The sequence below is a fragment of the Sinocyclocheilus anshuiensis genome, unplaced genomic scaffold, assembly GCF_001515605.1.
Source record: "Sinocyclocheilus anshuiensis isolate Anshui unplaced genomic scaffold, SAMN03320099.WGS_v1.1 scaffold230, whole genome shotgun sequence".
NCBI lineage: Eukaryota > Metazoa > Chordata > Actinopteri > Cypriniformes > Cyprinidae > Sinocyclocheilus > Sinocyclocheilus anshuiensis.
In genome coordinates this window covers 1,035,520-1,050,185 of record NW_015546034.1, presented here as the reverse complement: position 1 = coordinate 1,050,185, position 14,666 = coordinate 1,035,520, and the positions used below count along the sequence as shown (strand labels likewise).

General features: G+C 39.9%; 1 protein-coding gene across 1 annotated transcript in view; it reads left to right on the top strand.

The window, feature by feature from the left end:
• The window catches only part of LOC107698795 (neurexin-1a-like), a 205,323-nt gene extending 191,255 nt beyond the window's left edge, over positions 1–14,068 (top strand). The window contains exons 23-24 of the mRNA XM_016499899.1: positions 8,721–8,802; positions 12,719–14,068. Coding sequence (XP_016355385.1) covers positions 8,721–8,802; positions 12,719–13,020 — 384 coding nt within the window. The 3' untranslated portion in view covers positions 13,021–14,068. The remainder of the gene's footprint in view (positions 1–8,720; positions 8,803–12,718) is intronic.
• The last annotated feature ends 598 nt before the right edge of the window (positions 14,069–14,666 follow it).

Sequence of the window (14,666 nt, the reverse complement as noted above, 5' to 3'; positions counted from 1 at the left end):
TGACATGGGTATGACATAGGTATTACAACGAGAAGGTGATTTATGAGGACATTTTGAGTGTCCCCATATTTCAAAAGGCTTATAAATCATTCAGAATGAGTTTTTTTTTTAATCTAAAAATGCAGAAAGTTTCCTGTAAGGGGTAGGTTTAGGTATAGGGCAATAGAAAATATGGTTTGTACAGTATAAAAACCATTACACCTATGGAATGTCCCGACAATTCACAAAAACATACGTGTGTGTGTGTGTGTGTGTGTGTGTGCGTGCGTGCGTGCGTGCGTGCGTGCGTGCGAATGTGTCTGTCTAACCTAGCAACACTTTGGGGATAAAATTAATATGAAAAATGTCTCTAGAATGTAGCTGATGTATGATTTATTCTTTTTAAATGAAAAGCTATATTAATCGCATCCAAAATAAAAGTTTTTGTTTAAGTAATATATGTATGTGTGCTGTGTATATTTATTATGTATATATAAATACACACACATGCACATATATATTTAAGATAAATATGTTGTTTATATACTAAATATATTTATTTATAATATAAACTGTATGAATATAAATATATACATGTAAATACATGTAATTTTTTTCAAAATATATACTGTATATGTGTTTTTATATACACATAATAAATATACACAGTACAAACATATATTAAGTAAAAGAAAACTTTTATTTTGGATGCGATTAATCGCGATTAATCGTTTGACAGCACTACTATATATACACACACGTATATATATATATATTGATTAAAATGCAAATGTACAGCATCTCTGAAACTGATATTTTTGAACTGATTCAAGAAAATGAATCAAGTGATCATAAAACTAGTCTATTAACACATTTTGGGCAAACGGCCAAATTCACGATATTGCTTAATGCCAGAAAATCTAATGTATATTACCCAGTAGTTATCATAAATATCTTATTTTAAGTGTTGTACATTGACCTCAATTAGATGTGCATGTGTGTGTCACAACTCCCAAAATACAACAGTCCTGCATAAAGCTTCACGTGTACTCTAATGAGGTACCCACTCATTTCATTCTGTTGCATCATGAGGGCAGGACAATGTTCAGCACAGATAGATTTAAACTGGTCCAGATTCCTGTGCCTTTTTTCCACTTCTGTCCAGTTAATGGATCCGGTGACTTGCCTTGCATGCACTGTTGTCCCAGTGCTCATTTACACTGGCCGCTTAAATCAGTCAATCAATACGATTGTTTGAGCTGGCACAAAGTGAGTAATAAAATGGACTGCTGCTCAGCTAGTTTTCATGGGTTTCTTTTTTTCCCCTCCCTCTCTCTCTCTCTCTCTCTCCAGAGGTGCTAGATATTGCAAACAGTTATTAATCTGTGTGCTTTTGGATAATGACGACCCTGTTAATTCGCAAAAGGTTTGTGTAGTCTTTATGATGAACCAGATATTTGTATTCCGACCTGTCATCTCTAATGTGCGTCGCTGTCGAGACCTTGGCTCGGTTTTTGTTCCTTTTTATGAATTCTGTCACATTCATAATGTATGGTTGCATTTGGTGCCCGTGCAGATTCTGCAGACGCAGGGGACAAATCGTGTCCCGTGAGACTGACCATGGTGCGAATAAAACATATCTGTCTTTATCTGTTCTGCCCCTCCTTTCTCAGTAGGCGTGTACGTGCCCAAAGCACAAATTTGAATGTGAGTTAAACAAGCGTTCATGCTGGTTAGTTTAGCTGGCGGAGGCATTTAGATGGAGCTGAATAACCCAAGGTCCCAGGGAGGGCCAGTGGAGATGAAAACATGGAGCTTTTGCCATCCGTTGTGTAACGTTCGCTTTCTCGAATGTATTTTGAGAGTGTGCATGTGTGTTTGATGTTAGATTGTAGGTTGTGTCTCTGTGGAGTTTCATGGCAGGGCAGAAGGTGTGCAACCCCCCCTCCTCTCCATATACACACATCAATCTCTTTGTAAAAAAACGCTATAATAAAATGTCTCTGAGCAAACCCTTAGCAACCTCAAGCTGAGCGGCGATGGTGATTGGCTGAGAGGAGTCAGGTGATCAGCTTGCAGTCGTGCCATATTTTCCCTCTCTCTCTCCCGCCTCTATCCGTGTGTATCTTTCTCGTTTTCTCTTCTCCCTCGCTTACGCCTTCCCTCTCTCTCTCTCTCTTCTAGTCTGTAGAAGGCACTCATAGTCTCTTCTGATGCACAGACAATTTATCATCCCTATCTGCTTACCAAAGTAGGACTTCTCCAGTCATCACTTTTGATCTGACAGAGTGGACTTTATTTTACTGGTGTGGGGCTTTTTTATTGCTCTAGGAGCAGGCACGGGGAGATCAGAGAGGGGGAGAGGACAAATTCTCACCTAAACAGAAAAGCAAAGCTGTGTAGAGGAAGCAGACAGTGTAGCCAGGCTGCCATCATGGATGCGAGGTGGCACTGTTCCTCATCCCAGGTAGTCTCTCTTTCTCACGGTCCTTCTCCATCCAGCCATCATCGCATGCAGAGTCTTTGATGTTGTCATATCCATGCAGTGAAAGAGGCATGCACCATTTGTCTGCAGCTCTCTGCACGTAGAGCAAGCGAGAGAGAGAGAGAGAGAGAGAGAGGAAGCAATTGGGGTAGCAGGGAGAGTTAAGGGAAAAGAAATAAAAGTTGCAGTGCTTTTGTGAGCGTGCATGAGGTCGGTGTCGTTAGTCGCAGATGTCCACATCTGTTGCAGCGAGTCATGGCATGGACGATTCTCATCCTTAACGAGACGCTTCCTTTGGTCATCTCGACCGCCCACTTACGCTGTCATTTGTGCTGTCCTGTTTTGAGCTGCATCTCATTTTATTCCGCCCCTCATTAAAAGTGTGTGAAGATCAAGTGCTGACCTCCAGTAAAGTTTAACTCAGTATGCTGTGAACAAGTGTGTATTGTGTTGCATGAAGTCTGCAGGTTGCCCGCTCTCTCTCTTTGTATAAAATCTAGAGCTTCAGTCTGTCACAGCGTGTTCTGTCTGTGGGCAGCGTGTATGATCAGATTTATTTATGCCCACTTGGATGACCTCTGGGAGTTACTTGTAATGGCTACTTGTGACTCACGTCTTCTCAGAGTGAGTCAAGAGTTGTTTGAGTACTTTTACGTTCTTGATGCATTTGCCTTTGTTAATATTTAGTCCTCAGTGTTATTTAACTTTAAAAATAGAATTTGTACAATTTTTTTTTTAAGCCTTTCATTTAGTAAAGTCAATTTGAATTGCCATTTGCAAGCTATTTTAAGCATTTTTTTTTCCATATTTCTAAGTGAAACATGAAACTAAATGGAAAAAAATAGGACTGAACTATTGGATTTTGGATATTGGATTGGATTTGATTGGACAACAAAAAGTTAATGATACCAACCAGAATATAAACCAGACTGAAAACAACTATGTAGGTAATGGTTAAAATGATCCAACAATTAATATTTATGAAGACAAAAACTGTTTTCTTTGGAATAAAATGCACCAAAGTATCATTCACAATACCAGCATTAATGAAAAATGAATTAACTGGGTTAATTTTGATTTTATGTTGCCTTCACTAGAGAATGTTAATGAACTGTTAAAAATAACTAGGGCTGGGCTAAAAAAATATAGATTTTCCGATTAATCGTTTTTTTAAATGATGTCGATTCGATATCGATTCTCAAAAGCCGCGAATCAATCTTTTCCAGTATTTATTTCAGCACACATTTAAAACAAGATCTGATTAACGTGAATCTTATCGTTAGTCTTATCCACTAGATGTCACCCTTATTTACCTTGCGCGATGTTACAACAGAATTAATTCACCATTTGTAAACTGATGTTTACTGTTCATTTTTTAGAAATATCAATAGCATTTGTATTAAAACTATATTCACTGAATGTAATCAAAAACATCGAGAATCGAATCGAATCGAGAGTTTGCGAATCGAATCGAACCGAGAGCTTGCGAATCGAAATCGAATCGAATCGGGACATCTGAATCGATACCCAGCCCTAAAAATAACCAAGGCATTGTAAAGCTTTTGAATGTGCTAAAATAATATACCCAAATGAGAATGATTCTAGATTTGATTTGTGAAGACTTGCACAGGAAGCCATCTTAATTTCCATCTTCTATGAAAGGTCCAGATTCTCTATTACTCATCTCAGTACGGCATTAGGAGATGAAAAACTGAGAGATTCAACCTGCGCTCTCACATTGCATGTTTTTTGTTTTTTTTGCGCTTTTAAATCTTTCATAAGTTGAAACTCATGTACAGGATGTCAGTGAGCGCATATAGAGGCCCTGTGGGCCAGCTCTGTATATTCCTGTACATGCTAGCGTTATACTAGCAGGCGTATCGCCATTGTGTTTCCTGCGATTATTTTTTTCTTTTTTCAACTGTTCTTGTTAGAGAATACTGCAGTGCATCAGTGGCCATTTTTTATTCATTGTATGAGCTCTCGGTATTTTAAACACACAGCTCTCAGCGAACTGAGGCTGCATTTAGCACCAGGACCTCTCTATGAATATTCACACTTCATTAACAGTGCTGCTAAGTTAGCTGGCAGGCTTTGATGTTCTTGTGCTTTCTCTCACTCGTTCTTTCTCTCATACTGGCTGGAGGAAAGGAATATGGAGAAAAAGAAAAATCAGATAGCGAGAAATCAATGGTTTGCTTAGCAGGTCCCAGCTGAGCCACCGAGGCGATTTGGTTTTTATTTCCTATCATTTTGAACAGGCTGAATCTTCATGTCACCATGGCAACAACAACAGACGGTGCACTGTTCTGAGATATTCGTATTCATGGTGGAATACTAGCATCTTCATGACTGAAAGAGATAGAGATGGAGAGATGGAGGTGAATTTGAGCGTCTGAGCCTGGCCATCTCAGACCGCCTATAAAATTGATATTGTTTTTTGAGTGCAAATGATTACAGAACAAGGGCTTGAGAAATGTGATATATTTTAGATGGAATTGAGGGAACCATTAGAGAGTTTTGAGGGTCAGTACTTACATGCAGACTACAAAATTAAGAGTGAGAGCCGAATATGAGTGTTACTGGAACAATATATCATACCCTTACCTAAGGTAATAACATAACATCTGCTTACACAAGGTAAAACGGTTTAGGGTTGGAGGGGTCAGTGGTTTAGATCCACCCACTTCCTGCTCCTGTCTTATCCAGGGCATGTACAGTTGGTTCAGTCAGGTCCTACTTTTAATCTGTGTCTCTGTAGATGAGTCTGGCAGCTGTGAGGTAATTGGAATGGGCTGAATGGAGGTGGTGCTTGAAAAGTGTGTGTTTTGTGAGAGCGTGTGTGTTGAGGTAACTCCTTTCTCATTAGGGCACAGCTGGTTCCCCCTCTGCGTTCACAGGTGAACCGAGCGCCGTCGTCTCTCTCTCTCCCTCTGCTCTCCCGCCCATTTTGGCTCTGTGTCACATCCCTTATTGTGCCTGTTGGCAGTGCAGTAATTAAGAGCAAGCAAAACGGAGTCTAATACTGTGCATGTGGTGTCTGTGTGTGTGCGCGTAAATTATATTATGATAGCACACCCACTGTCTCTAACATGCTCCACCGTAGTTATTCAGCAGGAGGAAAATGGATAGTTATAATGTAGGCCGCTTCTGTCCCCTTCATCCGCCTCAGCACAGCTGTTGAGTGGGCAGTGGATGGAGGAGAACGGCGATCTCAGGCAGATGGATGCTGAAGGCTCGGTCTTAGTCATACGTGACTTTTCTGCAGAAAACAGCCTCACGCTCAAGTGCTTGTGTAACGCCACATCTGAGGACTTAGATTCGAGTTTTGACACTTTGCTGAGGGGCAGTGTTTCCAAGAGGAAAGAGAGTGAAAGAGAAGGATGGTTTCAGGCGCTCAGCTGTGTGAGAGGAATTCAAATACAGATCCTAACAAGGTTTGGGTGGAGAATGTTCAAGTAAAGCCGCCAGTAACAATGGCATGTAGTCATTTAGCAGGTTCCTGTCTGCTCTATACAATTAGGGCTGGAAGATATACCAGTTTATTCATTTTAGATATGAATACATTAAAATGCTGTAAATCTATTTGGCTATATCATTCCATATATTCTATTTTATATATACCATTATTGCAACCAAAGTGTTAAGTGTGACCAAATAGATTAGAAACATTTCAATGCAAGATCTACAAATTCAAAGCATAAAAAATCTAGTTAAAATAGTCAAGGCATGTTTTTTAATATATTAAAAATTCTACTCGAGTATGTCCTTGAACATTTTTGAGTGAGGACAAAAATATGTGAATCAATTAAAAGAAAAGGATAGTTAGAACTGAAACAAAAGAATGCAAGGAAGGATCTCAAAATTAGTTTAATGACATATTAGTTAGGAAATAATTAGAATTGTATTTATTATTGTTAACAGAATCATTGGGAATACACTACTTTTTAAAAGTCTGGGGTCAGTATAATTTTTTTAAAGAAACGTATTCAGCAAAGATGCATTAAATTGATCAAAAGTGACAGTAAAGACATTAATAGCATTACTAAAGATTTCTATTTCAAAAAATGCTCTTGAACTTTTTTTTAAAAGCAGCAACTGTTTTCCACATTGATAATAAGAAATGTTATTTGAGCATATTAGTATGATTTCTGAAGGATCATGTGACACTGTAGACTAAAGGAATAAATTACCTTTTAAAATATGTTAAAATAAAAAAGTCGTTTTAAATTGTACTAATAATTCACAGTATTATTGTTTTCCTGATTTTTGATCAAATTAATGAAGCCTGGGTGAGCATAAGGGATTCCTTTTAAAAATCTTTCCAACCCCAAGACTTTGAACAGTAGTATATGTTGTGAAAATTCAATATATGTTGCCAAGCTCTACTTGCAACTTGAAATGGTTGTTCCAGCACAATGGTGATACCTCATGGATCTCCACTTGTGTTTTCATTTTCCTGCTGACATCTTTAACCGTTACCCCACACCTTTATCTCACTCCTTCATCCCTGTTCTAGAACTCCCTTTTTTCTCTCTGTGGTCATGTCAAGAAAAGGAACATTGAGAGCTAAGGGGGGAAACGCACCAGGTTCCGAAACAACAGGCCAGGTGTGAAAGCACCCTAAGTTGTCTCTCGCTCAAGCCTATGCATTATTAAGACTGTGTACATTTCCCCCATCCGTTTTATATCAAAAGCATAACCACATTTCGGTTGACTGCTAATCTCAATGTCTATGATAGCTGTGGTCTTTTATTTTATGCCTTCCATGTCAGCTCGCAGAGCGAGAGATGGAGTGGTATGGATGACTTCACCCATCAGCCCGTGGCTCCCAGGACCTCTGTGTTATTATTCTGTCTCTCTCTCGAGTCAGGCAGACACATGCCGCTGCCAGCCTTTAGCGAGGGTTCTGTTGTGCACTCCTGCTGCAACACATTACCTCCATGTCTCCCAGCCTTCCAGCAGCACACAAACCAGCACTGTAACGTCAGGGATCTAAATTATTCACCCGCACTGACCTACTTGCAGGGTGTTTGAGAGCTGGGAGTTGAACAGATATTGCTGCAAGGAAAATGACAACCATGTGGTTATAGCAACCACTTTGAAAAAAGCGTGCAGGGTGCCCTCCCACTCCCACTTTGCTCTCCCTTTTTTCTCCATCTCTTTCTCTTCCCGTGTTGTTTCGTGTGGTCCGCGTGGCTGGGATGATGGTGAAAGGTCCTGATTGGCGTGGGCATTGCCCCGCAGCCTGTGGGCAGACTGTGTGAGCTCAGAGAGACAAATCGATGTCTTTCCTCCCTGCACACACACACACTCAGCCAGTCCTGCATTTCTATTGGGACAAACACACATGCATGTACACGTTTGGCCAGCTGGCAAATGCATACACACTCTGGCTAATTGCAGAGAGAGAGAGAAGTGTGAAGACTGGCACTAAATGGATGCCACCAAAGCGACGTCGTCAGATGGAATTTTCTGCCGTAGCACTGAGAGGAACGTCGAGCTCGCTGCCTTTTTGCATAGTTGATGGAGAACTCCTGCACGGAGAGACGTTCTGAGCTATTATACCACAGTCGGATACCATCTTTGGAATTCAAACCGTGAAATCTCAACATGGATTTCTTTCCCTTCGGAACCATCACTGGAGCAGAGGCAAGATTTCCTTCAGTATGTTGTGCGCATCTCAGCGCCGTGTGTTGTCATTGATAGGGCTTGTCTTTAGATTTGCTTCCTATGGTTTTATTTCAGATTAAAAGGCACGTTTGATGAGATTGTTTTCCAGTGGGACAGAGGGATGTGAGGGGCTTTGATGCTCCTCACACCACATGTTCCTGCGTGACTGTCTTTATAAAGCAACCGCCGGCTAAATTGTATTCGTCAAAGGATTTGTGAAATCTTTGTGTATGTGCGTGTATGTGTTTGTGCTGCTCCGATCAATTTTTCCACCTTGATGTGGAAGTCTCTCCAGACTGTACTATAAGGCGATTTGGTGTGTTATAATCCACAGACACAGTCGTTTTTGTGGAAATGTTGTGACCTTTGACGGTTAGGACACCTTTGATCACGCCTGTGAGTCAAAGCTCAGAGGACCTGTGAGAGAGGTCAGAGTGGCAGTGGAAAGGACATTTCCTTTTTCGCTACTCTCTCTCTCTTTCGCAGCGTGAGGCCTTAGATGACACAGCAGCCATATAAAACTGTAATGATGCCACTAGGTGTTTTTGACTAACCCTTCATCTCTTCTGTGTCTCTGGTACAGGATGATCTTCTGGTAGCGTCGGCAGAATGTCCCAGCGACGATGAGGACATTGACCCTTGCGACCCAAGTTCAGGTGGGTTAGGTTAGTCATCTTTCTTTTATATTATTACTGTCCACTTGTTCTTTTCCTCCAAAGGTGTTTGCCATTTTTCCATCATTCTGTTTGAAACCACTCCATGAAAGATTATTTGACTACAGTACAAGTTAAAAGAACGCAAATCCATTTTCTGTGTAGTGTCTGTTCACAATAATTTTGGGGTGAAACAATCCTTAGGTTTGACATTTTACCAAATGCACTTATAAAACTAGTGTTAAAATACCAAATGGCGTAATTTCTCACAAATTCAGCCAAGCAGGCACATTTTACAGCAGAAAAATAAAAACAATCTAGAAATAATGTGTCCGTTGTGTCAAGCACAACAAGATTTCAGTGAGAAGCCATTTTCCTGAATGTGAAAATTCAATGCAACAAAACAGCTAATCATAACAGCGAGGGCGAATTTAAGAGCGTAAAACCTAGAACACTTCTTGTATTTTCAGAACTTCCATGAGGCGGCATCCAATTTGTGGTGTTCCTTGTTGATCTTGAGGGATTTGTCATATCCGATGTTTCTCAGCTTCTAAAAACAACCTCTCCTAGGCTCATCCATGTTTGATGTTTAATAATCCAACGTTATGGTGCAGAAATAGAAACCGAGCGACTGACAAAATGTAGCGCCGTTCACCGCTTGTCGCAGCTAGTTCGAACAGGAGCTCAGATGAACTCGAAAGAGCTTTTATTGTTTTGTTGCCGGTTAGGACGCGCTGTTACCTGAGCTGCGCTGTTGCTTACATGCTCATTTATCAAAGTATTCACAGTGTGCGCTGGAATATATGTTTGTATAATCTGCCTTTGCTTCTTTAAACAGACATTAATACCTCATTAAACCACATTAAATCCTTTACCCCGTTTATGTGCTGTAAATATAGTATTTTAATTTTCTTTTAGGCACAGAGGGAGCTCATTGCTTAGATGAGTTTTTAAATAGGTCATTATATTAAACAAACTTAAACTTGTGCCTGTCATCAAATTTCTTTGTGCTTATATAATTTCAGCTCACATTTCGTTTTTTGCCAGTTTTATATGCAGAGTTACATATGCCAAAGTCCATATTCTTGATTATTTTACCCATAATCCCTATTTTGATTGTGTGCGGGTTAAAGAGACCTGGCGAATTTTGTTGAGGTATAAATTCAGAAAAGGCCAGCGTGCATGCTAGCGTAGTACATACTGCGTTTCCCATTTCTCCACGCAGCGGGTGCATCCTGGTTACTCAGTCGACTGCGCAAACCACTTTCGACATGAAAAATGAAACGCAAAGGTTAACCCAATCTGGATTCCTTCAGTTGGCTTAGTTACAGACTCTAGTGGCCCATGCAGCAGTCATATTATACGTAGGGCAATGAAAGCATGTCCAAGACATAATGGAAAAACATGCTGACAAGTCATGCAATGATCTTGTTAATAAACAGAAAAAAGGAAACATAAAATGTTGGCCAAAGCTCAGAAGGTCTCAGATAAATGATGTTACGGATCCCCAATGTGTCCTCCTTCCACGCAACATTTCTAAAAACAGATGTTTGAGCAGAGGTCGCCATCCATAATTCCCTGCTGTACTTTGTCATCATCTCATTTCCTGCACCTGCGGGTTGCAGTGGATCGGGCCTAAGCTGTACACGGCTTTGTCACAGGTGTTGTTTTGTTGAGCATTTGCGCTCAGCCTGCAGCCGTGCTCTCTCGCAGTTACTGTCCCCTATCCAAGAGACATAAATCAGAAGAAACTATACCACACTGTTCCACCCACCACGCTACTCTCTGCCAGGAATAAATAGCCAGGAAGCGAGGTTCACTCAATGGTCACGGCTCATGGAAAATGTGCAACATATTCGTTCTGATCGCTCTGTGTCAGCCAGATGTGTTTTGCGACCGTTTGATAAGCAAAGTGAGTTAGCACAAGCTTACAGTACAAGTTTGTCCGTTCTGCGGCAGTACATACTATACATATATTGCAAGGCTGAGTGTCTTTTTTGTGGTTCATATCCTGCTTACTCAAGTGACTGTACTGTGCCGTGAAGCAGTTTCTCAGTGGGATATCTAATCTCGTCAGGAGAGAAATCAATTTGGCAAAGAAATATTGATTTTGGGGTTTCTTTCAAGTTTCTTCTCCTCTTAGTATTTCTCGTCAGCTCAGAACTGAATATTATCATTACTGGTGTGAAAGAAGCTGCAGTATTGACATTACAGTAATGAATACTTGTAAATTAACTTTCATAATAAGAACAATTACTTAAATGGTTTAAGGTTTTTAAGAAAGGGATAATAAGCAGTCAGCTGGTCATTATTGCAAATTAAGCCTTGACAAGGTGATGGACGACCACAACATGGAGTTAATTAAATGGTTTCTGACTAAATAAACACAGTAAAAACATGGACATGAAATATTGATGTTCAAATTATAATTTTTACCTCCATATTATCTTAAAGCTAAGGAAAATTTAAAAAAGCATCACAGTGTAGAAACAAATGGCTTAACAAAAAGATGAACGCAATAACAATATTATAATACTAATATCGCAATGTAAGAGAATAGGGCTACACGATTAATCAAAATTAATTGCGATTAGGTAAAGGCTGTGATAGTCATGCGCATCTTGTCAGTGAAGCATGGTTCTGTGATCAGTAGTAAATCTCCATCTGAAGACCAGAGGGCGCTCTCACGCGGAAACTCCAAATACGCCCCGCAGAAGAAATCCCTATAGCGGTAGCTAAATAAACAGAAGATTTAACTGCTTTCATTGATTCAACGTGACTAATAAATACACGACTACGACAATATATGGTTTATCTGAGTTCGTCTTATTATACTTTTCATTGTAATAAAGTATATATTAATGCAATGCTAATCGACATAGACTTTATCACTGCTTAGAATACTATGAAATATGTTGCATGCCTTATTCTGTGTAAGAAGCCACATCATCTCACAGAAGGATTTATTTCAAACACTCGACTGAGGTTATGAATTAAGTTTGGAGCAAAAACATGTTATTAAATGTAGTATTTTCACGTGCTTTCAGGTGGAGCACCATTTACTACACAGAGCAGTAGTTCACCGACAAGCTACGCAAGCTGCTTTCATAATCATAGAACGATTTCTTCGATTTCATAATCGCGTGATTAAATTGGTCTGCGATTATGAACACGGTTTTGCGTAGCTTGTCAGTGAACTACGGCTCTGTGTAGTAAATGCTGCTCCATCTGAAAGCACGTGATGGAGATTTACTACTAATCACAGAACCGGCTTTACTGATGAGATGCGCATGACAATCACATTAGATTAATCGTGCAGCCCTATAACAGAAGTAGGAATGGACCATTTCTTAAGTATTGTGATGTACATTACAGCAAAGGTTCCCAACCCTGGTCCTGGAGTATCCCCAACTTGGCACATTGTATGTTTCCCTAATCAAGCTTACCTAAATCTCCTCATCACCTTGTTAGTAAAGACTCCAAGACCTGAAATGGATGTGTCAAAGAGAGACGTTCAAAATGTGCACTGTTGGGTTGCTCTAGAACCAGTGTTAGGAACCAACAGGTGTCTTAAACCCTGGTCCTGATGAGCTACCATCCTGCAGATTTCAGCTCCAACCCCAATCAAACACACCTGAACCTGAACTAATCAAGGTGTTCAGGGTTACTCAATTACAAGAAGGTGTGTTGGAGCAGTGTTGGAACTGAAGTCTGCGGAACCATAGCTCCCGCGGTTTCGGTTACCCAATTGACCGGGCTAATATTTAGCATTGCCACGAATGATGGAGGATATTAGGAAATAGCTGAACACTGAATGCCGCAAGTAACTAATCAAAATCAAGTGTTCTAGAGAGCTCTGTAATAATAGAGTGTCCCTGTGGCTGTAATGAACGGTCTCTCTCTCTTTTCCCTTCCTGTATGTCCACAGCTAACCCTCCACTGCCCGAGGCCAAGGGTTACCCCAGCCCGGAGGTGATTCGGGAGTCTAGCAGCACCACGGGCATGGTCGTAGGCATTGTCGCAGCAGCCGCCCTCTGCATCCTAATCCTGCTCTATGCCATGTACAAATACCGAAATCGCGACGAGGGCTCGTACCACGTGGATGAGAGCCGTAACTACATTAGTAATTCCGCCACACAGCCCAACGGAGCCGCCGTCAAAGAAAAGCCAATTGGCGTGCCCAAAAATAAAAAAGATAAAAAGAACAAGGACAAGGAGTACTACGTCTGATCTCACAGACTTTCTCCCCCCCTTACAACCCACCCACAGATCCTGTGCTCCGAACTCACACGCAAAAGGGGAGGGAGATCCACCTGTGTATAGTAATTGAGAAAAAAATACATTGAAAAAGACAAAACTGTCTTAGTTTGACCTAAGACACAATATACTGTTACTAACAACAAGAAAACATACGTTATAACCAAGCACACCAGAACTTTACTAAGCTGAAAAGTGTGTACAAAACGAAACAGAACCGAGCAAGAAGACTCCACGTAGTCACTACAGTTGTGGATCACTGAGAGACAAGGCCGCTGGTTAGAATTAAGTGTATTTCATATTATGTTGCCTGTATATGTGATGCCAGAACATTTTCCCTCTAAAGCCAGACAAACCATCTGCAACAATTCAAACAGACATTCACCGATGGGACGGCCGGAAAAGGAACGAAGGACTTAAAAATGAGATGCTACTACCTATGATTGTTAAATCAGCCAAAGTATTTGACTCCCTTTTCTGATGGCAGTATTGCGCGTTTGGATGAGAAAGGACTGCTCCTTGTGGGATCCGAACTGATTTCCATTCGGTGGACAGAACCCTTGGTGTCAAAGAGAATTGTGGAGGCCTTAAGTATCAATCCAAGTGTAAAGGTTGATGGATTTTCTTCTGTTTGTATGTTTGTCAAAACGATGACAGATGACGACAAGGAATACCAGGGCCATTCGGGATAGATTGAGGAAAATCTCCATGCACGTAAAGTATCTTATTACATGTTTATATACGGTGCAAAGACTATCTGTGTGCTCTCTGGACTGTGGCTGAAGTGGTGTTTTATAGCCTGTTATATAGATGATGCCAACTACAGTATACCTGCTCTTCAAACTTTTTTTTTTTTTTTTTAGAAAAAACCAAGGTGAAAACAAATGAAAAACAGAAAATTAAATGTTAATGTGTTGCTATAGCGATAGAACCGTTTCTGCCATTAGCTATACAGATTTTATTTCCCCCCCTTTATGTGCATCTCCAACATCTGTTCTTTTTGACATACTCCTTTTTTGTTTAATTTTTTATTCTTTTAATTTTTTTTATGTTTTTGCTGTGTCAACATTGAAAGACGAGTATGAGTATAGGTTTTGGAAAGCAAACAGACATGTGGAAAATAAGATTTTGGACTGTTTAAGCAATATCCTCTTGCTTGTCTTAGTGACCAAACAAATTATGCATGGTATTTAGGACTCCGAGTCTACTGAGAGACAATATCATAATCTCAAAAAGTAACAAATGAATTCAGTCCCCCAAAACTGAATATTGGATTATAGCTAAAAAGCACAAAGATAGCAAAAACAACCCTTCAAAAGTGTTTGCAAACATTCTTCTCTCTGCCATCTTGTACTGTGTGGAATGTACAAGAGGTATAAAATATATGACATTCTGAATAAAATGTTGCTTTTTGTTTTTGTGTGTTTTTTATTTGTGTACAATTTTTCTATAATACCTTCTTTTGTTTTTATTGTGACAATTCTTTGATGACCTCAAAGTGAAGATTTATTATGAAAAAATAGTTTTGAAAAATCAAATGAATAAATAAAATATTAAGACCTATGAAAGCTTTTGTTCTTTGTTCTTTATATATAAATCACATTAAAGGACTTTAGAGA